At 46.6% G+C, this 22,996-nt stretch overlaps 1 protein-coding gene across 1 annotated transcript; it reads left to right on the top strand.

The window, feature by feature from the left end:
• Window positions 1-5,747: 5,747 nt before the first annotated feature.
• TICRR (TOPBP1-interacting checkpoint and replication regulator) lies at window positions 5,748-22,636 on the top strand. The gene is made up of 22 exons (XM_014944311.1): window positions 5,748-6,416; window positions 7,216-7,501; window positions 8,160-8,401; window positions 8,649-8,892; window positions 9,394-9,529; window positions 10,266-10,408; window positions 11,129-11,341; window positions 11,884-12,032; window positions 12,807-12,901; window positions 13,266-13,359; window positions 13,502-13,581; window positions 13,858-14,100; window positions 14,673-14,769; window positions 15,026-15,098; window positions 15,604-15,648; window positions 15,808-15,898; window positions 16,117-16,178; window positions 16,969-17,121; window positions 17,849-18,006; window positions 18,201-20,502; window positions 21,737-21,850; window positions 22,193-22,636. The coding sequence occupies exons 1-22, from the start codon at window positions 5,757-5,759 to the stop codon at window positions 22,309-22,311; spliced, it is 5,799 nt and encodes a 1,932-aa protein (XP_014799797.1). The 5' UTR covers window positions 5,748-5,756; the 3' UTR covers window positions 22,312-22,636.
• Window positions 22,637-22,996: the final 360 nt, after the last annotated feature.

The raw sequence follows: 22,996 nt of genomic DNA, 5'->3' as shown, positions 1-22,996 counted from the left end.
AGCACCCTGCCCCAACCAGCATCAAGGGCAAGGGCAGGGTGCCCCTCGCTCCAGCTCTCACCTGTCCCCATGTCTTGTGGGGTGCAGCTGGAGACTCTTCACGGTGAGACTTGCATGCTCTTTGCTTTGGAGTGTGCATCCAGGCAGTCGACTGCACTGTGTGAGCCAGGGGAGCAGGGACAGGCTTGCCACCCCATGCAGGGCAAGTCCCACAGCCCCTTGGGCAACACCAAACTGTCACGATGGCCCATTTCCTTCTGGGAGCCTCTGTCCTGGGTGCAGAGATGGGGGACGTAGCCCTGCTGCAGTGGGTGTCTGCCTGGGGCTGCCCAACCCCTTCCCCAGAGCATCTGTCTCTTTTTGACCAAGAGAAAATGGGGCTGAGCCCGGGGCTCAGAGCTTCCTTCTGATGACCAGAGCTGTGGGACATCCCCAGATCTCTGCCAAGGCAGCCTGAGTCACTGGGCTGGGCTGGGTGCTGCTGTTTGCTTTTGGAATAGCAGCCTGTGGGGCAGTCCCAGGAGGAAGAGGAAGCCACATGCTTCAAACCAAATGCCAGGATCCTGCATGCACGCAGGCACAGACATGCAATGCCCCTGCCAAGACTGCCATGTATCTATAAGGAGGTAGAAGTGACATTTGTCCCATTATTTCCCGGAGTGATTTACCCAGCACACCCTCCTGGCAAGACAAGGCAGGCTGGAGCTGTATGAACCAGGGCAACACTGTGAGATGGTGCTGAAGGTGGGGCTGGAGACCTCAGAGCTGCAGCCTAAACATCTCCTTCTCTGGTATGGCTTCCTTTACGTAAGAGACATAAACACAATGCTCCTTTTCTTCCATGGTTTTGAACCATGTGCTTTTTCACCAAAGAGCCCAGCAGGTCCTGGAAGCAGATCCCAGCTCCTTCCTCTGCTTGCAGATCCCAGAGATGCCCGTCAATCTTTAAGAGATGAAAGACTGCAGCCCAGGCAAGCTGCCCAAATTTGCTGATGGCATCTAATTGTGGCCTGCAGGCTGAGCAAGCAACACTGATTTCTGTGTTGATTAGGCAATAATTTGAGTTTATTATTTTTTCCTGTTTTCTTTCTTCTCAAAATGACAGATGGCAGAAAAATGCTGTGGATGGTCCTGAAGAGATTGACGGCCGCACAAAATCGTTCTCCAGCCTCATTTGGCCCCCATGCAGGCGGCAGGGCAGAGACTGCTTTGGGAAGAGCTGGGGAGATGCAGCTCAGGAGCACTTCTGAGGAACCAGTTAGTGATCCAGACACACCGGGGAGGTCAGTTGGGAGTAAGAAAACAAGTGAACCCAGACAGCAAGTGAAGGTCAGACCATGGGAGAACAACGGGGTGAGGGCTCCTTCCTGCAGCCCCGGGGGAGCACTGGGAAGTCGGGGCTGTAAAACACTGCTGCACTTGTCTCTGCAAGGGTCCCAACCAGCACCCCTCCCCTCCCATCCATGCTGGGGCTGAGGACAAGGGAACTCCATCTGCCCAGCCCTTTACCCTGCACAAGCAGAGCTTCAGCTGGCTTTGGCTGGAGCAGGGTCACTTGGCGGGGACGCCTCAAACAAGTGGATGTTGTTGTCACCCTGAGGACGGGTGCTCCCTCGAGCGATGCTGCTCAGGGCCCACCCACTATGTTTTTGGGTCTCCCATTACACATGGTTTCTCCAAGGCGGTCTCTGCTGTTTATACCAGGAAAGAAGTGATCTCCAGCTAGACAGAAGCTGAAATCCCTAAACAATACCTGAGCCCTAATTGCTAGAAGCACTGTTGGTAGTTGCATGTTCTCCTGCCAGCTACGTGGCAGGACCAGTCTTCAGCCCTAGCCTAGAGCAGCCCTTGGACACCTTGAGAAAGGCAACACAGAGGCACAGAGGAGCTTTTAATAACACAAGGGAACTTGGTAAGACTTAGTTGTGTAGCCAACAGCAATTATGCTCTGATTACCCTTTAGCGGAAGGAACCAAACTGCAGAGCTTTTTCTAATTTGTGATCTCACTGAAATGGCAGCTTCCCCAGAAAAGCAGCTTGTGAAGACCTTGCACAGCCTGGAAGGCAGCAGCTCTGTCCCACCCGTTGTCCTCAGCCCCTCTCCCCTGCCTCTGGAGGCTGAGGACAAAGGGTAATGGCTTTTCCGCTGGCCCGATAGTCTCACCTTGCTGCACTGCCTTGTGCTGCCCCTCCTTATCGACCTCCAGATCAGCACTTTGCCACTGCAGTCCCATCAGAGCTGGCATGCTCCACTGGCTCCCCATGCTGTGAGAGCCCATTAAAGGACCAGGCTCCTTTGCAGGGCCTGGGTAACACTGGAAAGGCTGATGGGGCTGTGCCAGCACAGGTGCCCACAGCGATGCTGGCAGAGTGCTTCCTACGGTGGGTTAGACCAAGTCCTTTGCATCCATCCTACAAGGTACTTTGTAGGTACCCACCTACCACGTGGGTAGGACACATGGGGCAGATTTCACAGAGCCCCAGTCACTAATATCAAGCTGCTTAAAAGCCCTGTAGGAAACTCCACAATGGTGTGAGCTACTGCAGTGCCTGCTGGAAGTAACATTCACAGAGCCCCAGTCACTAATATCAAGCTGCTTAAAAGCCCTGTTGGAAACTCCACAATGGTGTGAGCTAGTGCAGTGCCTGCTGGAGGCAACATTTCTTGCCTGCTCCACCACTCAATTTGGCCCATCATGGCCAGCACCCATAAAAGCAGCAAGGTTTCTGCCAAAAAAAATCAGCGGGATGATGCTGGGGGAAGAGGGGCAGATATGTTTGCCCTTCTGCTCTGGAGACACAGGACTAAGGCTGGCGGCAACCAGGTCTCTGTTGCCTTGGAAAAGCTCTGGGTGAGGGTTGTACGGTACTGGTCCTAGCTGGGTCTCTCCCAGTTTCTCACTTTTATGAGCACTAAAAATATCTGAGATGTAAAAACAAAATCTAAAGCACACAGAAATCCCTCCCTCTTGCCTGGAGGCCTCGAGGCAGCTTCAGCCTGGAGAGGAGGGAATGAGGGCTCCTTGGGTCACTGTGAACTGTCTTGGCAGATCTTATTGCAGGGCCAAGGTGCTGGAGAGGTGACCACAAAGCCGTGGACCCCGGTGGTCTGGAGGTGTCCAGGGGAGGGCAGAGATGGAAGCAGCATCTCCAGCATCTGCAGCATTGCAGGCACTCACTTGACAGTCCCAGCCTGGTGACCCTCGCCTTTCCCTCCTTTATCTCCTGGTTCATTTAGGTCTGGCTTTTCTCTTTTCAGCCCTTGGCATTAAGTATCACTCATAGAGAAATGTTGAAAAAATTAAATAAAATAAACCAAGACTTTGTTAAGTTAAAAAAACCTATCTGGATCAAAGTGTCAACCAAACGTGAGCCCAATTTACAAATTACTTTTCTTGTGTCCTTCCCTCCCTCCCAAGAAACTGCATTTATTGGCAAGTCAATGATTGTCCAGAGAGAATGCGAGGGCTCTGTTTGAGAGAGGAGAAGTCGGTGTCCTTGGGGAGCAGGTGGAGAGGGCGAACGTCTCCACGAGCAGCACAAGTGCAGGACAGGGTGAGAAGCAGAGGCTTCAGGGAGTGTGGGTGTTATGCTGGGAAACACACAGGTCACCAGGGCTCAGCCACCATCTCCGATGGCTTTCCCAAGAGCTGGATGGGCTTCAAGAGCAAATCCGCTGGAGTGGGCAGGAAAGGAGCAGGAGCTTGATCAGCCGGCGGCAATTCCCATCTCGGGAGCTACCAGGCTTTGCTGGGAAACTCCCCCATGCCCCGAGTTTGTTTCTGGTCCCCGGTGGACTGTGATAAGGCAGGTTTTGGTCACACTCTGCTAAGTGTCCTCAGCGGGCTACTGGGACGGACGCCAGCGGCTGGGTGATGGCAGTGGGAATTCAGTGGAGTTGGCTCTTCTTCAGGGCTCATACATGTGAGTGACATGTTGACAAGCAGCACGAGATGTCTCACAGGGTCAATAGCAACCCTCAATCGGGAGGAGGGACCCATGGCTCCTCAGGGAACCCACATCCCTAGGACTGCAGGCGGCCCACTGGCTCTTCAGCCAGGGAGACTTGGTGTCCTTCCCTTGCTCTTGGTGGCAGGTTTCTCCTGCGCACCCGAGTGGATCAGCCCCTCGTTCCAGCTCATTAAACCCACTTGCGTTCATAGTCACCAGCAAAGCCGAATGGATGGTTTATTGCCCGCTTCTCTTTGTTGCTTTATAAATACGACTGGCTGCTGGTGACACTGGTTTGGGCTGGGGCATTCAGGCTTTGGAGAGAAGGGTGGTGTGGACATCTGGGCGCCTCTGGTCTGCAGGGCTTCCTCTTCTCTGTTACCCAGTGTAGTCCACCCACGCTTGGGTCACACCCTGGCTGCCAACAGCCACAGGGGAAGGTGTGCTCCGAGACCTGCTGGGAGGTGATGCTCAGGGGCAAGGCGGTTGATGACCACCCAAGGTCTTCGTCCTCCACCTCCCCAGATGTTGGGGGTTCTAATTGACAAGAGGCTGAATATGAGCCGGCAGTGTGCCCAGGTGGCCAAAAAAGCCAATGGCATCCTGGCTTGTATTAGAAATAGTGTGACCAGCAGAAGTAGGGGGGTGATCGTCCCCCTGTACTCAGCACTGGTGAGGCCACACCTGGAGTATTGTGTCCAGTTTTGGGCACCTCAATACAAGAGAGATGTCAAGGTGCTGGAGCGAGTGCAGAGGAGGGCAATGAAGCTGGTGAAGGGCCTGGAGAACAAATCATACGAAGAGCGGTTGAAGGAGCTGGGACTGTTTAGTTTGAGGAAGAGGAGACTGAGGGGAGACATCATCACTCTCTACAACTACTTGAAAGGACATTGTAAGGAAGTTGGTGCTGGTCTCTTCTCCCAGGTAATTAGTGGTAGAACAAGAGGGAACGGTTTCAAGCTACGACAAGGTAGGTTTAGACTGAACATTAGGAAAGGGTTTTTCACAGAAAGAGTAGTCAGGCATTGGAACAGGCTGCCCAGGGAGGGGGTGGAGTCACCATCCCTGGATGTGTTGAAGAGTTGTTTAGATGTGGTGTTGGGGGATATGGCGTAGGGGAGAACTTTGTAGAGTAGGGCTGATGGTTGGACTCGATGATCCCAAGGGTCTTTTCCAACCGAAATGATTCTATGATTCTACATCAGGTGCCCCGACCCTACACCCTGTCCCCCCCCGGCGCGGTGCCCCTATGGGTGACAGGAGCTCCCGCAGCTCAGCCACGAGGGCGCCCGCCCTGCCTTCTGATGTCACGGCGGTGACATCACAGCCCTCAGCCAATGAGAGAGGCGAGGGGGGCAATGACATCACCACTACGCGCGCCCCTGCCGGCTTTAAATTTTAAACTGGCGGCGGCGGCGGCCAATCAGCGCGCGGCGGGTGCTGGCCTCTCCCCCCTCTACTTTCGTAACGGACCTTTAGCCAATAGAATGCGGCGCTCCCCCCTCCCCGGCACGCACGCACGCTGCCCCTCCGGCCAATCAGTGGGGAGAACCGCTCGAACTCCCGGCGCGTCTCCCGTGCCCGCCGCCAGCGCGGGCGCCGCACTGCGCAGGCGCGCCGCTCCGCGGCCCAATGGGGAGCGAGGATTTGGGGGGGCGGGCGCTCGGCGGCAGCCAATGAGGGCGCGGGAAGGCGAGGGCGCCAGCGGTTGTACCGAGCGATGGCGGCGGGTGCGGTCTGAGGGGGCCCGTCGGGCGGCGGGGGTGGCTGTCGGGCCGCTGTGAGGCGGCGGGAGGGCGGGCGCTATGTCGTGCTCGCACAGCGTGGTGTTCCTGCTGGACACGGCCAGCCCGGGGCGGCGGGCGCGGCTGCAGCGCGGCGCCCTGCGGCTCCTCAACCACCTGGGCTGCCGCTTCGGCCTTCCCCGCCTCCGCTGGGCCTTCAGGTTCTTCGACTCCCTCGGGGGCCGCGGCGGGGCCTCGCGGGGTGGCGGATTCCGCCCGCCGGGACCCTGCGCCTGGGCCCGCTTCGAGGAGGAGCTGGCCGAGCGGTTCGGGACGCGGGGACCCGCCGCCGTCGTCCTGCCCGGGCCGGCTCCCCGCGCCGCCCTCACCCACAACGGCCTGAAGGAAACCATCCTCGACTTCCAGTGGGACCGCCCGGAGATCGCGTCGCCCGCCAAGCCGCTCCGCAGGAGCCGGAGGACGGGGCCGGCCGCCGGAGAGCCCCCGGAGAGCCAAGCGCCCCCCGAGGGCTTTGTGAACGCCATCTTCCTCTTCTCCCCTTGCCCCCACTCGCGGAGGGAGCTGCGGCAGTTCGTGTCGGGGAGCGACGCCCCTTCCTCCCCTTGTGACCCCCCCACGGCTCAGCAGCTGGCGGAGAAACTCCTGCCCAAGAGTGTCCAGGAGCTCATCGCGGGCCAGAAGATCACGCTGTTCTGGGTGGACACTGCCGAGTGGTCCCAGGTAATGAGATTATACCACACAGCCTTCAGCCGCGAGTACTAAGGGGCTATCTATTAGTGGGGAGGTTTAGATTGGATACTAGGAAGAATTTCTTCACCAGAAGGGTTATCAAATATTGGAACAGGCTGCCCAGGAAAGTGGTGGAGTCGCTGTCCCTGGAGGTATTTAAAAGACGGGTAGAGGTGGTGCTGTGGGACATGGTTCAGTGGTGTTTTTAGCAGTGTTAGGCTCATGGTTGGACTTGATGATCTTAAAGGTCCCTTCCAACCAAGACAATTCTATGATTCTGTCTTATTTGCTACCCCCTCATATAAGAAGGTTGAGCAGTTTTATGCTGCAGCCTTTCAGTGGTAGGGAAAGATCTTCATTTACTACCATGTAATCTTGTTCAGCAGGAGCCTGAAAACTGGAATAGCAGTTATCCATGTGGAGAAGGAGTTAAATCAGCAATTCAGTAGCTCTTGAGTGTTTATCTGTACACAGGATGATGGGTCATCTTGTGCTTTGAGTTAGGTGGGAGTTGCAGCTATTCAGAATTGCAAATAAGCAATCTGAAAAGTCAGGTGTCTAGATACACGCTTGAAAATATGCCCTGCTGCTTAATTCTGTGGGAATAGTATTTGCTTTTTTGGGTTCCTGATAAGATAAATAAACACCATAAAAGCACTTGGAAAGCACTGCATTAAGAGGCTCCATATGCATTTCTTATGCCAGTTTTTCTAAGAACATGCAATCTCTGTTTGGATTGAGGTTATCTTACTGCCAATATTAACCTGCGACCCCTGTTATTTTATTTCAGCTGATTGAATCCCCAGATCATGTTGGATACTGGACAATGTTTGAACTGATCCGTCAGATGGGAGGCACCATTTTACCTTCTGAAACCTTAGCGCAGTGTTTGAGTCCCCACAGGGCAGATCTTGCTCATGGCTTTCTTGGAGACTCAAGTTCCCCAGCGCCACAGAATGTGCCTTGGACCATGCTTCTGCCCTTGGATGCGACTTTGAACTTCTTGTTCTCAAAGCCCTCTGTATTTCAAGCCATATTCCCCCAGCAAGAAGGAACGATGTTTCTCAGCATGCCTGGTAATGAAAAAAAATCCAAACATAGAGAAATACGCGTGCATAATAATAACTATGTAACATAACATAGTAATAATGTAACATAGTAATAACATAGTAATCTCTCATGCAGGGTTCTTGAGTTTCCTTTGTGAACAGTATGTGTAGAACTAATTTCAGACATTTCAGATCCTAAGTTTTAAAAGAAGTCCTGTGTGTGCTCTAGAACTGGGAATTAGAATTCCTAGTTCTAATATAGCCTAATAGCTCTCCTGATACAAGAGCTATTAGGCCATATTTCTGATTTAGCCTCTTCAGTTTTCCATGCTTTCAGAAATTTGGATGTCTGAAGAGCTCTTTGCTGGTTCTGCCTTATATAGATGAACACCCTTTTATTCGACATGCTTTGTCTCAGCTTCAATTTGACTAAACTAAGAACACGAAAGGAAGTAGATTAGCTTTAGAGCAGTATGAAGTGTGTGTTGCCTCTTCAGTGGTCCCTTTGTGCACTCAGCTCCTTCATGACAACTTGGGGAGACCAGTCCTGCAATACGCTTATGGGAGAACTATTCCCAGTTTAATCTCTGAATTAATTTTTCTTGTATTGAAGTTGTCTCTTCATCTAGATGAAAAACCTGTTTTTTAAGCTTTGGGACTTATACTTTACTTTGTCCTTGTCCAGAAGGAAAGGAGCAGAAAAGCTGTGCTGTGGTCCTGGAACCCCTTACCATGAGCCAAAGACAACTGCGTTGTCCGGTCAACATCTTCCTGAAAGGCAGCCTGAGGGGCTGGAGCCTGATGCAGGCTGGCTGCTTCCTCACGGAGAGCTGGATACTGCGGAGCTCACAGGCTGAGCAGGCAGCACAGAACAGGTTGTTGTTTCATCAGCTGTTAAGGAGTCTAGTGACTGAAGAACTGCACATGGTAAATGTTTTCTTCGCTTTAAACGAATATCTGTTCTGAAATGTGCTGTGACAAAAGGGGTGACGGTGTTATCATGTTGTGAAGACAGTAAGAGTGGTATTTGTTGCAAGTGACTCATTTGGAGCTATATTCAGAACGTTCTTTAGATCATGTAAATCTATAACCTGTTTGTAAAGTATCTGTACTCCTTATGTATTTCTGTATTTCTACATAATATAAACTTTTCTCTTTTTTTTTTTTAATGTAGGTTGCTGAGGTATCTTTATCTAAAACTTGGTGCCCCTGCACTGCTGTTTTATCACCACTTTCTGAGAGCACTGCAGTTCTGACTGTACTTGGTGCTGAGAAGGCTGCTGAAGTTCAGCGGTGCAACCTTGAAGGAGCTGTGGTGGAGATCTCTTCCCAAGACTCTGGTCTTCACCTCCCAGATGTTGTGAATAGTGTGTTGAGTAAAATGAGCACATTGGAGGAAGATTCTCTGGCCAGTATGGGTAGGTGTCAGGAAATACAAAACATGCCATCTTTTGGTTGCCTCTATGTCTGATTTGGAGTGGAAAAATCCAAAGTTAAAGATTTCCCCAGTGAGGAGTCTCTCATTTTTTGGACTTGTTAATTTTGTCTTCTGTGGTTCAGGTCTTGCGGTGCAGAAATCTGCACTGGTGTACTTTTCTGTTTTATTGACAGAGCATTAGTTTCTGTTACCTTGTAGATAAAACAAAGCTACTTGTGCTCGGGGACAAGTTTTTAGAAGGAGGTTTCCTAGAATGTGTCACGTAGGCCATCCCTGCCTGGGTGTGGCTGCACAGAGGCTGCTTTTCCGTGCCTGATTCGTGTTGTAATGAGTCTTCCTGCCTGACACATTAGCTATTAAATTGCCCCACAAGGAGCACAAGTTTGGAAACCTCTGCTTTAGACCCCCTGTGAAGGCTGGGACCTTCTGCCACTTCATTTAGTTTCCATCTAATTATTTGTGTGTGTGTGTCTGCTCACAGAAGAAGAAGCTCTGATGGCAGAGTGGGTCCAACGGGAACTGTCCCATACAGGTGGCTGGCATCCTTCAGTCCTTGAAGCATGGTATCCTTCATCAAATGTGTGTGGAGCAAGCTCAGATCTGATGGAGTCGTTCAGGTATTCTTCTGCAACGTGTTTCTGAGTAATAATCAGGGATTTCGGCTTGCTGTTAAGGGAGCATGGCTGTAGTGTTGCTCAGAGTTCTAGAATTAAATGTCCCTCTAAGTGCTTTTATTTCTGTGCTCAGTTTACTCTGTGATTTTCCTTCATTATGTCTGTGGGCTAGACAAAAGGAATTGGGAACAGGAGGTTTGGGTAGCAGTTTGCATGGATTAAGATCTTGATAGTTTCAGGAGTGCTATAGGTGACCTAAGCTACTTGGGGAAATGTCAGACTTCAGCTCTTCTTATGGTATGATAAGATCCACTGCAAGATACTGAAGATAGTAGTTGTGTTATCACAGTTGGTATTTAGTAAGAACGAAGAAACCTGCTTTCTTCAAAGAGCTTGCTGAGTGAAACAACAACGAGAGCCTAATGCAGGATAGCTTAGGTGCCACAAAGCAGTACGAGTGTCTTTGTGCTATGGGTCAGTGGCATATCCATTTTACATCAGGCAACTGCTGTTGTGCTTGTTTCCAACTTGGTGCAATGCTTTTAAAAGGGTGGTTTGTGTTTCTTATATCTTTTAAGTAGAGTTTTAGAGAGTAGGCATTGGAAGAGTATTAGCATGTGTTACTTGCACTATATTGCTGTGGGCTGGCAAATCCTGGTTCCTGTCCACTGGGAACAAGAGGGATGCCTCCCACTCCTGTCTTTTTTAAGAACTATAGTGAATGGTTCTTTTTATATAGGCTCCTGCAGGTTCCTTGTGTGAATGGGAAGGATGATGCAGAGCAGTGTGAAGCAGAACTCTCTGAAAGTCTATCTGAGCTGTACCAGAGAAAATTCAGTGAAACATCTGCTGCAGCTGGACCAGGAAATAACAAAAAAAGACGTATGTATACTTGGGGATTAGATGTGCATTGTCAATTAAAGATGATAAAGGCTTCTCAGCAGGGCTTTTTAACGCACGAACCCTAGGGAGCTGTACTCTCCTGAGGAGTGGCACAACTTAGATTCTTTTTTTTTTGAGACAGCATCATTTACATATTAATATGAAGATTGTCCTTTGGAATAACCTAAATGGCTCTTTAATTCAAGGCTGCACAGTGACTAACAAAACTGTTCAAAAGCAGCATGCAGAGCTGTTTCAGTAGGTGTTGAAACGGGGACCGCTCCCACTACCAGCAGGTATTCAGCCTCTCAATTTTGTTACAATTTGGAGAAAGAAAACAGTTTCTTCTAGAAGAGTTTAATCATTATGTTTCCCTACGCTAACCACAGTTGCATATACACTGACCTGATGTATCCCTAAGTCTTTCTCTGTCAGTTGTTTCTATTTCTGTGATGTAAGATTGCTTCCTATATATGTAACTTCTGATTATACCTATATAAGTTCTTATGCAGAGCAACAGCTTTTACCTGCTTTTTTACTTAGAAGTAGCTGCCTGTATTTATTTCATGGAGAAATACAAACATTTTGGGCCATGTTTTCCCCTAGAAGGTTACTAATCTCACTTGACAATAATACAGAGTTCAGAATTAAGCTCTACCTTGGGTGGAGCTCTTGCCTCAATGTGTCTGACAGTAAAATTCCCTTTTTGTGGTGTTGCAGGTGGGGTTCCCCGAACTCCAGTCAGGCAGAAGATGAAGACCATGTCCAGATCTCTGCAGATGCTCAACGTAGCAAGACTGAATGTAAAAGCTCAGAAGTTTCAACCTGATGGTGCACCACCAACAGTGAATGAGAAGGTTCCACAGAAGCTTTCAGCAAAAAGATTGGATGAAAAGGTGGAAGAAAAGGAAAAGGCACTTAAAATATCACTAGGTGTGTGTTTGGTTATCAGTCCTGATATTTTTTGAGGTCATTTTTATGGAAGGGAGAGGGAAGGATAATAAGGGAGTATTGGGTGTTAGGGAGCAGATCAGTGTTTGGGTTTCTGTATCTTCAGCTTGGGACAGTGTTTGGTTATTTTTCCCCCACCCTTCTCCCAGTTAGTTTCTACAAATGTTTATAACCTAGTGTTACAACTACAAGTTTTCTGCCTTATGGCCATCTGAAAAAAGCAATAAGGAACTATGTTTTTTCTTTAACCAAAAGAAGTAGAGGTAAGCATCCTATTTACTAATTATGCATCAGTAAAGGGAATTTCTTGACTGCTACAGTAACCTGACTAGGAAATAAGCTTATTGTTTGTCATGGGTCTGGACCTGAGACTGCTTCTGTTAGTGTTCTGTAGTCTGGATTCGTCTTTGCTGGAGAAAATATCTTTTGATGATCCCCTCTGTTCCCCTCTTCAGCTGGAATGAGTTTTATCAGTAAGGTGTGGTGAACAGTCATCTAGTTAACTGAAGACATTTCCCTTGCAGACTTCAAAACTGAGGAGGAACTGCAGTCCCATCTAATTGCAAGCTACCAGAAGGCTGTTGTCGAGGGAGTTCTTTCATCTGTGTGTGCCCAGAATATGATCGTGGCCATCAAAAGGTTCTTGAAAGCACAAGATGCCAAAGAGAAAGAGGTCGGTAAGAGCATGTGGGCAGGGTTGTTACTGATCTGGAAATTAAAGCTTTTACTATTTTAGGCTACCTTTCCTTCATCTTACCTGAAGTTTTTATGCACAGCTGCAAGTAGTCAAAACCACAACTGCTAATTGCTTCTGCCTGTGCTGGCTTAATAGTGAAAACCTGTAGGTAGTTTTTAAGAATGTAGGAAAATCCAGTTCAGTGACCAGTTTACACCTTTGCTAGAGACTGCAACAGATGTATTTTTTCCTTTACGTTGATCTCATTTTGAATTCTAATTTCACTTATTCAAAACTTAAAAATACATTCTTGCAAGCCATATTTTAAAAAAGGTTCATCTTGTAGCTTTGTTTTACATGGCAAATCTAGGCCTACTACTTCTCCAGGAGAGAGAAATAGCTCAAGGTATTTCTTCCAATCTTTAACAATGTGTATAAATTTAAAGTAACTCACTGAGACCAGAGTTGTTCAAGTGAGTAATTGTGAGTGACTGATAAAATACTGTGAAAGACTTATCTACAGTTACTAAAGAAGACCTGAAGATTCACATAAATGACCTTCTGTGTGATTTCAAGCTCTAAGTTCTTCTATGTCTCATGCCATCATGACTTTGTTACTGAAAGAAACAGAGAATCCTTTTCCTTGAAGGAGAAGGAGAAAAATTGAGCTGTTCCCAAAAGAATGAGTCAAGAGAGTAGTGGGGGGGAAAGCCTGTCCTGCAGACAAGGAACAGACTTGAAGTTTTTGCTGTAATTAATGTGTCTCTGCAGGTGGCCTGTGTGGATAGAGTCAGAAACCATCTCCTGAAGACCAGCAAGATGCTGAGACAACAGCATGGCTTGCAGAAGGAGACCAAAGTCAGAGAGTAAGAGACACTCTGTTTACTTCAACTTCTGAGATACCGTGGAGTTGGTTAGCGATTTTTAATAGTGGCTTTTTTGTACAAGTGGAGAAATATTTACATGGGGTAAATAATCCAAGGAGTCACAGTCTCTGGTCACAGTAAAAACATTTCATTAAATGCAGATGTACATATGCTGTGTGATAAGCATTGCAGCCTAGATCTGAAATGAGGCATCTTCCCTGCCACCAAAATGAAATGCTAACCAAATTATGGTGTCAAAAGGAGCCACTTCCTCTCCCATGCTTTTTTGAGCATACCTTTTTAGTAAATGTGCTGTTTCCTCCAGAAAAAAAAAAAGGCTGTGAATGATTACTTCTTTTCTTAGGTGCTGTCTTCAGGTATTTTTGCGCCTTGAGTTATGTCTTCAGTGCCCTTCACTGCAGAGCAACACGGACGAAATGGAGCAGCTGTTAGAAGAGGCAAGTAAATTGAGAAATGCAAACCTGGAACCTCTAGTTTTCCCTTGATTTTTACTGTAACTTACTATGTTATCTGCTAAAAAAATCCAGTGTTGCAAGTGTCATAACTTAATCTGTTTTCCCACCTGACTTTCTCTTCCAGATGACAGATATGCTGCGCATTTTATGTCTGACTGAAGACCCAGGGTATCTTACAAAGTTTCTAGAGGAAATATTAGAATTGTAAGTTCTTTAGGGGACTGTGGTTTTGGTTGGGCATCTTCTTTGGGTAAACAGCAATCTATAGCTTTGATTTACTGCTGCTTTGTAATTTTCAGAAGCTTAGACATGTTCTGTTTGTTACCCTTATACCTTGATTAAAGAAAAAGTAGCTGATAAGCAAGTAAACTAATGGGAAAAACAGTTGGCTTTTTGATTGACTTTTAAGAACAATGGTATTGAAACACTGGCAGTTTTGTGGGAGATTATATTTGATGTGGGTTCTCTCTGATGCTCTAGGTATATGAATTCTATACCGAAGACCCTTGGAGATATTTATTACAGTCTCGGTGTACAAATACCCCCGAAGCTGGCATCTGTTCTGCCTTCAGACTTCTTCAGTGATGATTCTGTGACGCTGGATAGCAAATCTCCGAGCCTTCCACCATCTTTATCATCTGCCTTAACTCCCAGCACTCTTTGCCTACCCACCGAGAGTGATCGGCTGGAGGAGCTGCGCACCAGATCTGCCAAAAAGAGAAGGTGGTAATTTCAAATTGCAGCCCGGGCTGTGGCTGAGGAATCATTTAAGATACAGCTCAGTCATCTTTGTTTCTGTTGCTGGAGAATTAGTTGGGGCAAGCTGACACCTGCTGATAGCTTTGCAAGCCTCAGAGAGAAATACTAAGGGCTCCCATTTTTCATTTTTAACTTACCATTGTTGACTTTGTGGAAGTATAGTCTTGATTATTTGTCTCATGGACAAGGAGTTAATAAGCATTTTCCATGAGAGGAAGAAGACGTTCTACTGTGCAGTAGGTGGCCTTCTATTGTTAAGGTTAAAACTGATTTACTCTTGACCTCTATGTTGGGGATCCTGTGTACGTTTTTAGCAAATCGTGAAATGAGTTTTAATACCAACCTTAAAGTTGGGTATAGCTACTTACATTGCAAATCACCTTTCAGCATTGTAACTTGAGGTACCAATGCAATTTGCAGCCTGAATTTAGTTAAAGACTTCCTATCGCTAGCATCAAACCTAAGCTTAATTGTCATTAGGTTGGTAACTGTGCTTCTGCTCTTATTTTAACTTCATTTTTACATATTTTCTAAAGGAATAATGTATTAGCCAGACACAGGAGCATGACAGAAGCATCGCAGAACTTGCGTCAAATTGAGATTCCCAAGATAGCCAAGAATCCCACCAGAAAGGTAAAACTCTTCTAAAACAATTGTGTGTGTGTTGCTTCTGCAGGGCTGCAGCAGCGTCATGAATTGACACTTGGGTGCAAAAACTCTTGCTCTGTGTTCACTTAGTAAGTGTGCCCTGTATCAGCTGTACGGAGGTGAAAATCAGTTTGAAGGAGAAATTGAAATAGTGTGTGGTTTAGAGGGTACAGTTAATATTTGTCATAGTTAAACATAACATTAAATTGCCAGTGAGGCTGATCTCTTTTTTTTGTTTCAGGAGAACTTGCGTTCTCACCGTGCTGCTGAGAAGTCTCAACAGATGCCTTTGTTGCAGAAAGAAGCCACGCAAGGTATATTGACTTTTAGCTTTTCCACGGAAAGGTGCATCTTCAGCACATGTTCTCCCTGAATATTTTAGCGAGCTGTGATGCAATTATGCTGAAGCAGGCTAGAAATCTGAAGGAAGCTTTGCTGAATTCTGCAAAAACGTTGAGGAAAAAATAACCACTGTATTCTGGGGGTGCTCACATGCAGAAAACTTATATCATGTATCCTGAAAAGAAAGCCTTTCTATTCTTCCTTCAATCTTGCAATTATTTCTGTCTTCTCTGTCCTGAAAAGGATGACACAAGTGAACTCTTGTATCTGGAAACAGAATAGCTAGCTACCAAAATACTTAAAATTAAATCCCACGTGTGTTCTGTGAACCAGCATGTGCTTCAGCTGAAACTTTGTAGCTAGCTTAATGTTGCTCCATCTGGGACACTGACTGGCTGCTTTTTCTGCTGTGGCATCTGCTTGTAGCTTATTGTTGGAATAACACAAATGATGCAAACTTGTAAAAGAAGTCCAGAGCTGTGGAAGGATTAAAATACAAATGCACTGATGAAGGCACTAAAGGTAGGATGTGGTCTTACTGCCAGTTGGACATGTGCTGGGAGAAGGATGCACAACGATTTTATGTTGGTTGCCATCTTAAACAAGCCTATACGAAATTGAATTTATTTATTTGCCTTAACTGCTTTGTGATTGTGTGATGTTATCACTCTTGATTTTTAGATCATCGCAAGTTACTGACCAAGAGAGTTGCAGAAACACCACTACATAAGCAGGTCTCCAGGAGGCTGCTACATAAGCAGATCAAAGGAAGGTGAGTAAGCTCTTTCTGAATTTCTTCAGTAAGTATTGGATGTCTAATTAATGGCTGCGAGCACAAGAGCCAGGTATCTTCTTAGAGGTATCTTAGAGTAACCCACAAAGCAGTATATTGTTGTAGAACAGAGCACTGCTTTTCAGTCTATGTGGGAAGTTGTGTTTTTGTAAATGTGAACTGCATGCTAAGTCCAAAAATGTCTGCTGTTTCTCAAGGTCTTCTGATCCAGGTTGTGAAACTGGTGTTGTAGAAGAATCTCCAGAGAAGGCCATAAATGGTAAGCACTGTTTTTTTTGATTAAAGCTGGTTTTGCTGTGTTGTAGCTCATAAGACAAGCATGTTCAATTTAGATAACTCATGAATAGTCAGTACAAAACTATTGTACTGTTCTTTTGGTGGAGCACAGCCTCCTCTGATAGAACTGCTTGCTGCTTTGACAGCCCTATACAGTAGAAGTTTAAGAAAGAAAGAAAGGTAGATAGTTACTCTTTTAAATGAAAATACATGAAAGACTTTGAGGGTGAACAAGATTCTGGGCTGCTTTAATTATCGTCAAATCAGCACATGCAGGGTTTTCTTTCAGTGTAACTTCATGTGCTGTGACCCTTATGCTGCCCTGATTTCTACTGTAACAGATTGCCACCTGGCTCTGTGGGTTGTCTCTGTGCTATGTTGGCTACTGCTGTTTCTTATCCCCAGGAAGGAAGAAGAAAACAGCATGTTTGGGCAAGCAGGAAGATGAAATCACTAGTAAAAAGACAAGAGAATTAACTAATCATTTAACCTGGATGTAACTTGAACTGAACATGTCTTTTCTATCATTCCTTCCTGTGTAATTGCTAGAGAGGAGGGGGCATCATCATTTGGAAGGAGACTTCTATGCATTAATATTCAAAATCCCCAAGCTGAAGCTTTCTTCTTCTGATGCTTGCCTCCCTACATGAGATATTAGCTGTATGGAAGTTTTTTCTTAGAGTGTGCTCTTTTCAGTTACAAACTGCTCCTGAAGATGTCCCCATTGTTGAGGGGGAAAGAAGGCTCAATCTCCAATATCCTTACCTTTTCAGAAGCAAGTTTGAGAAGAAGCCCACGCATCAAACAGCTGTCTTTGAAAAGGACCTGCTCTGACGTTTTTTATTCCACTACACAACCCATCTCACAGAATTCACAGCAAGTCCATCAGGGACAAGAGGAGAGCTGTTCCCTGCAGGATGTAGAAGGTACTGAATGGGCAGGCTGATGTTGCTGATCTGAAAAGCTGGCGTGGACAGCTCTGTTTGATTTGATTTGGCTCTACAAGAGACTAAGAAGCTAAGAGCTATCGTGTAATATCTTCTGTAGACAGAAATTCATCCCCTGTAATTATTTTTGAATTGGGAATCTGAGTTTGGAGGCTGGTAAGGCAGCTATTTCTGATGAATACACTGCAAGCTTAAGAAACTAGTCAGGCCCATCTAACAGAATACCGCTGATTGTCAGTCTGCATTCCTTAAATGCAGTGAAATCCTTGTAAAATATGGGGCAGAAATCCTAAAGCTTACTTTTAGTCTACTCTGGCAGCATAAAGCAATGACTGATGGGATCTTTGCTGGCTTTCTCAGTAGGATTATCAGCTATAAATGGTGACATTTAGTTCTTTATATTGTACTTGCTAGAATCCTTAGTCATGAACCAGAACTTTCTTAAGCTACAGGCTATAAATAGAATAAGAGGCTGAGCTATTTTGTACTTTTTTTTTTTCCACTAGAGCACTCTTTCTACAGATGGATATTAGTTTCATATTGGGAAATAACAATCATTCTGGTGAAGTTTTAACATTTGGCTAGAAAAGAACATGCCGGTGCTATAGGCTTTGTATTCTACTTGTCCATACATCTGAAGTGATTGAGACAATTGTTCATGGCAGGTTACTTGGTGTTAGTTAAATTGTACTTTTCCACTTCTTAGGCGTTAAGTGGCATTCAGAGACCCCCACTGTCCAGACTCCCAAGAGGTTTTTCTTTGGTGCAGTCATTGACACGTGTAGTCCTGCAGTGAAGCATTCACCTGGAAGGCGGAGAACAAGAAAAGATTCCTTACCCTTAGAGGAGCTGACTGTCTGTCAGGTAGAAACACCTCTTTCTCTTTCTTCCCATCCCCTTTTTCTCTTCATATTTAGTGAGACCTACACATCTCACAATTAGTGTTTTCATTAAGTCTAATCAACTGTCTTCTGTGTTCTAAATCTTAAGAAGTAAATATCAAGGGGGGCTGGAATAGATCAAGCATGATTTTTTAATTTATTTTTTCCCTCCTGCAGACTCCTAGAAAAACACCTAATAAATCTGCCCAGAAGCCACTGAATTCTGCCAGTAAGCTACCAAGGAGATCACCTCGCATTCTCCACAGGACACCACAGAAGCTAGAGAAGACTCCTGGCAAAAGCCCAGTTGCTAAACAGACTGTAGCAAAGTGTTTGGGAAAGTACTTTTCTCATCCTGTACAAAGGGCCAAGTCATCATCTGCGTTAACTGAAAGTAAGGGGGCTCGCTCACCGCAAGTAACTTCTAAGGATTGTTCTCCAGAAGAAGGACTTTCCCCTCCATGTAAAGAGGCTGGCTTACAAATACCAGAACGTGAAGAGTTTGCAGCACTCAGTGGCTCGTTACTACCTCTGACAGATTCCAATCCAGCTGCTGCTTCCCCCTCTGCCCTCCAGGAAAGATGTTTTACACAACTGCAAACTCCAAGACGCTCCTTGAGATACCACTCAAACTTAGCCTCTCCAGTTGGTACTTGGAGGGAATTCCTCCCAAAGGAAATGCAGGTGCAGTCAGATCTGTTATCTCCAGCAACCAAAAGTACTCCCAGGAAACCTGAAGATCCAGGTTCACAACTATGTACCAGCCCAGTGAGTGCAGAACTATCTCCTCTCGCTGTGAGGCTAGAGCCTCCCTTCAGTTCTCCTCTCCATGAAAGTTCCACAAACACTGTGGCAATCTGCTCCCCTTCCCACACACAGCCCAGGGACTGTGACTGGGAACTCGATGCATCTAAACCATCTTTTCCAAAATCTCCAGTTATTACTGGTACTTCGCAGAGGTCCCTGCTTTGTGCATCCGAGCAGGCCAAATGTGAACAAAATTCTGAAGGAGAGAACCTCACATTTGCACATACAACACCTTCTAAAAATAAGGACAATCATCATGACAGTGGTCCTAACTCTTCTGTAGAAAGCCTCCAGTTCTGTCAGTCCCAAGTTATTGAATGTACCCCTGTTGTGGAGAAAAATGAGCAGATGGATGTAGCGTCTCAAAAGTCTCCTCAGACTTTTGAGGAGGGCTCAGAAAACTTGGAAAAGCGTTTGTCTCCAGAGCCTTCTGCTGGAGGACAGGTACATGCAGAGAATGCTGAGACAGAGTGTGAGCAATTGGTTAAGGAAGGAAACTCCAGTGCAAACACCTGTGAGTCCTTCCTAAGTGGTTCTCAAACAGTTAGTGATGACTTGGAACCAAGAACCCTGCTAAGAGACGAATATACAGGGCTGAAGGCTCCAAGTCTGAAGAGACACTCCAGATCTGCCCTGAACACTTCACCTCCTATGCCAAAGGCTGCTCCTGCCTATTCCTTACGCTGCACTGCAGACAGGAGGCAGCGGGAGGCTGAAGCACGGATGGGAAATCCTCAACTTCTAGCCAAGTTCTCTACTCCTAAAAGTCGTTGCAAAGCGCCTTCTGCTAGCTCACCAACTTATGAAGTTGAACTTGAAATGCAAGCTTCGGGCCTGCCCAAACTTCGCATTAAGAAAATTGGCTCTTGCTCATCGTTGGAAGCTCAACCCGAAGCAAGTGGCAGCAAACCCAAGGGAGGAGAAAGCCCCTTTGGTGATCTTGCTATGACCTGGTGTAGCAAACACCCCGGAAAACAAGCAGCTGCCTGTGTTTCACCCTCCTGCTTTCGCTCTTTCCACAGTACACCTGGGAAAGCTGGAGGACAGACCTACATATGCCAGTCATACACCCCAACGAGCTGTGCCTCTAACGCCACCTCCCCGTCCCCCTTAGAAGCAGGAGTTCCCTGGACACCTTCCCCCAAGCAGAAGGGGAAGACTACCCCTGATGCTATCAATGATTGGCCTCGGAGAAAGAGAGCAGCAGGTAGTGCCGCTAACGCTGGCTGTGGTCAAAGTGAGAAGAATGCTGATGAACAGAAGAGATTGTCAACAGGCAGAGAAGGAGAGATGAAGATCTTGGAGCACTGTAGCAACAAAGTCACAAATGCTCTTGGGGAATTTGAACTGGAAGGGATTTGCAGGCTCCAGGACCAGGCATCTCCTAGTGACTCTGAACCCAGGGCTGATGAGGACTCTGCCATTGGAACTTTTGGCCTGAAATCTCGGAAGCGGGTCATTGCGTATCTGTCGCCAGAAAAGGAGAATTGTGGTGCCAAGAGATCTTGCACTGATAGGTGCAACTTGGGTCTTGCGGGCTTTTCCACAGATGAGGGGAACAGAAGCAGATCAAGGACTGACTCTGTACTTCCTGAGAAACCAGGAGCCTGTGTGCTCGTAACTCCTGAGCGGCACAGCTGTGTAGGGGATGACGATGTCTTCCTTTTGTCAGGTAATTAAGCAGCACGAGTGATGCTCTATTGAAATTCAGAAGTGGTTAAAAATGTGGGGTAGACAAAACCAAAACGCAGTTGCTTTCTGTCTGACAGTGTGAGAGAGAATGAGGTGGAGGGGGAGAGTGGGTTGTAAATGACATGGAAGTTAATTCTATGGAGAGGCAGACTGGATGTGAGGAGTTCATCAATGGAGTATTAATAATGGGAGAGAAATCAGAGAAATAGGGAAGAGCAGGAGGCTGGAGGAATGAAAAGGGAAATTTGAGAACCTGGGGAAGGAGGATCTCAAATGCATCTAACTGGTGATTTATTTGGGTTTGTGTTGGTGCCACTAGCTGTTTCTGCCCAGCATCTAGCACTGACACCTGAAGCTTGGCTGCTTCAGTACAGACTGGAGCCTTGGGAGGTTAGTCCTATGGATGTTACTATTTATTGGTGCTCCAGTTCTTCTATCTGCTTGTGCTGGTGGACCCATTGAAAGTGGGTATCAGAAATGATTGCCTTGGTAGCAGTAATGTTGCATCAGTAGGTATTTAATTTTTACCTTTTTGCTTTTGCTGTGGGTACAAATGATCCAGCTGACCTTAGTGAAACAGGCTGTTTCAGCTCTGTATCCAAGGCCTTGTGAATTTCAAATACTAAATCCAGTATTGTTCTAGAAATTACATGTTACAGAGAACTTGGCAGATGTTCTATTGTCATTGCATATCCCAAAGCTTCAGTGTTTGTTACCTCTTGCAAGGAAAGGTTTCTATACAGGGGCACTGTTTTACTCATTCAACAGGTATCAGTGAGAAAAATGGGCAAACTTTAAAGCAACGTTAGTCCATATTCGGGACATGAAATAATAGCAGTATTTAGCCTTAAGCTGGTCCTGTAAGAGACTTGCTGTTCCTACAGACCTTATTTTTGTATTTGCAGACCATCATGGTTGTAACAGTTTTCTTCCAGGATACATGAGTTAACTGAAGAGTAACTATGTTTAATACGAGTGAAGTGCTTTTCTACTAAGCCATCTAAGAAAATTAAATGTGCTAAGAGCTAATTCCAGACCACCCTTTACATTTCTTGCTGCTAGAAACCCACTGTGCCAGCCTAGATTTGTTTCAGATAAACTCAAAAGTATCACTTGATGAAAGTTTTGAGGTGGAATAAAGGCTGTGGCTGAGATTTACCTGAGAGCGCTCTGGAGTTGCCGGTTTGCTGCAGCATCTCCCTCTGCTTTTCCAGGCTCAACTCCAACGGTGAAGAACACGCTGTCTGCTAGCAGCCTGCTAGCACTGACCCGCTCTCCTCTGCTCTGCCAGGGACACACACCCCCCTCTCGGAGAAGACACGTTCAAGGTAACTGCCTGTGCTGCAGGGAAAGGCTGGGCTTGAGCAGACCAGATGTGCTCTCTGCTTGTCTGCCACTAAATGACACCAAAAGCAAACTGTGCTAAGGATTGGTCTTTGGGCAGAAACCCTGTGGGCACTTCTGTATTCAGTGTCCCATCTCACACATTTCCAAGAAACTTGGCATGAACTGGGAAGTTTGGAAGGGAGGGGAGGGAGCAATGAAGGAAGAGTAGCTTAGCAGGAAGCGGAGCTTATTGTTGTTCTTGTTTCCAGTAGGTATTTGGCTTCTTGGAGTCACCAGTAAACTTTGGCAAACTGTGGATTTAATTTCTTCTTTCTATTTTGTAGAAGAGGAATCCGATGCCTTCCAAAGTACTGTCAACCAGGAGCTGTCTCCATTCCATGTCGTGGCTTCCAGGAAGCGTTCCTTTTGCAGGACATACTCACGGAAAAAGCTGCTCAGCTGAAGTTTGGAGCCAGAACAGTTGGGAACTTTACATTATCCCAGCTGCAAAACAGCCTTTTTAACACAGACCTTGTATTTGGTGCTGGACTGGAGCTGTCTTGTGTTGGTAGGAGACTGGATGCAAGCACATGACAGTGGAAATAAGGACCACTCTAAAAGTTTTGTTTTAACTTCAGTTGCAGCATCTCTCCATCCGTTCAAAGCCTACCTCGGTCTTTCTGGCATTTCTCCTGCATGTGGTAGCTGAGTTCTGCAGAGAAGGTTCAGCTCTGCTAGGTAAAGAGGGAGAATTGTCACTTTTCTACAGCTTTCTTGTAAAATAAACTGATGTCAATTTTCGTTGTGTCACTTAATCAGAAATCTGTTTCCAGCCCCAGTGGTGGGTGAGGGACTGAGGCTGCAGGAGGAAGGCTGCTGGAGAGGAATGGGTAGAAAACAAGCCGCGTGCTCCTGCTGTGTATCATCCTGATACTAACGGGATCCCTCTGTTAGTTGTATCCTGTTTGCCACAGCTTAGTGGGGAAAAAACCAAGCAGATGAACTCTTGATTAATGAGTCCATTACTGAAAATACTTGACAAATGCCAAAAGAGTAGAGAGGGGAAAGAATTTAGCTGGGAACAGGGAAGGAGAGGAGTTGGATTCTCCCACTTGCTCTGGAGTTGCCGGTTTGCTGCAGCATCTCCC

Source organism: Calidris pugnax, unplaced genomic scaffold (assembly GCF_001431845.1).
Source record: "Calidris pugnax isolate Ruff unplaced genomic scaffold, ASM143184v1 scaffold70, whole genome shotgun sequence".
Taxonomy (NCBI): Eukaryota; Metazoa; Chordata; class Aves; order Charadriiformes; family Scolopacidae; genus Calidris; species Calidris pugnax.
The sequence above is the reverse complement of the archived record's forward strand: the minus strand, read 5'-3'. Positions and strand labels throughout refer to the sequence as shown.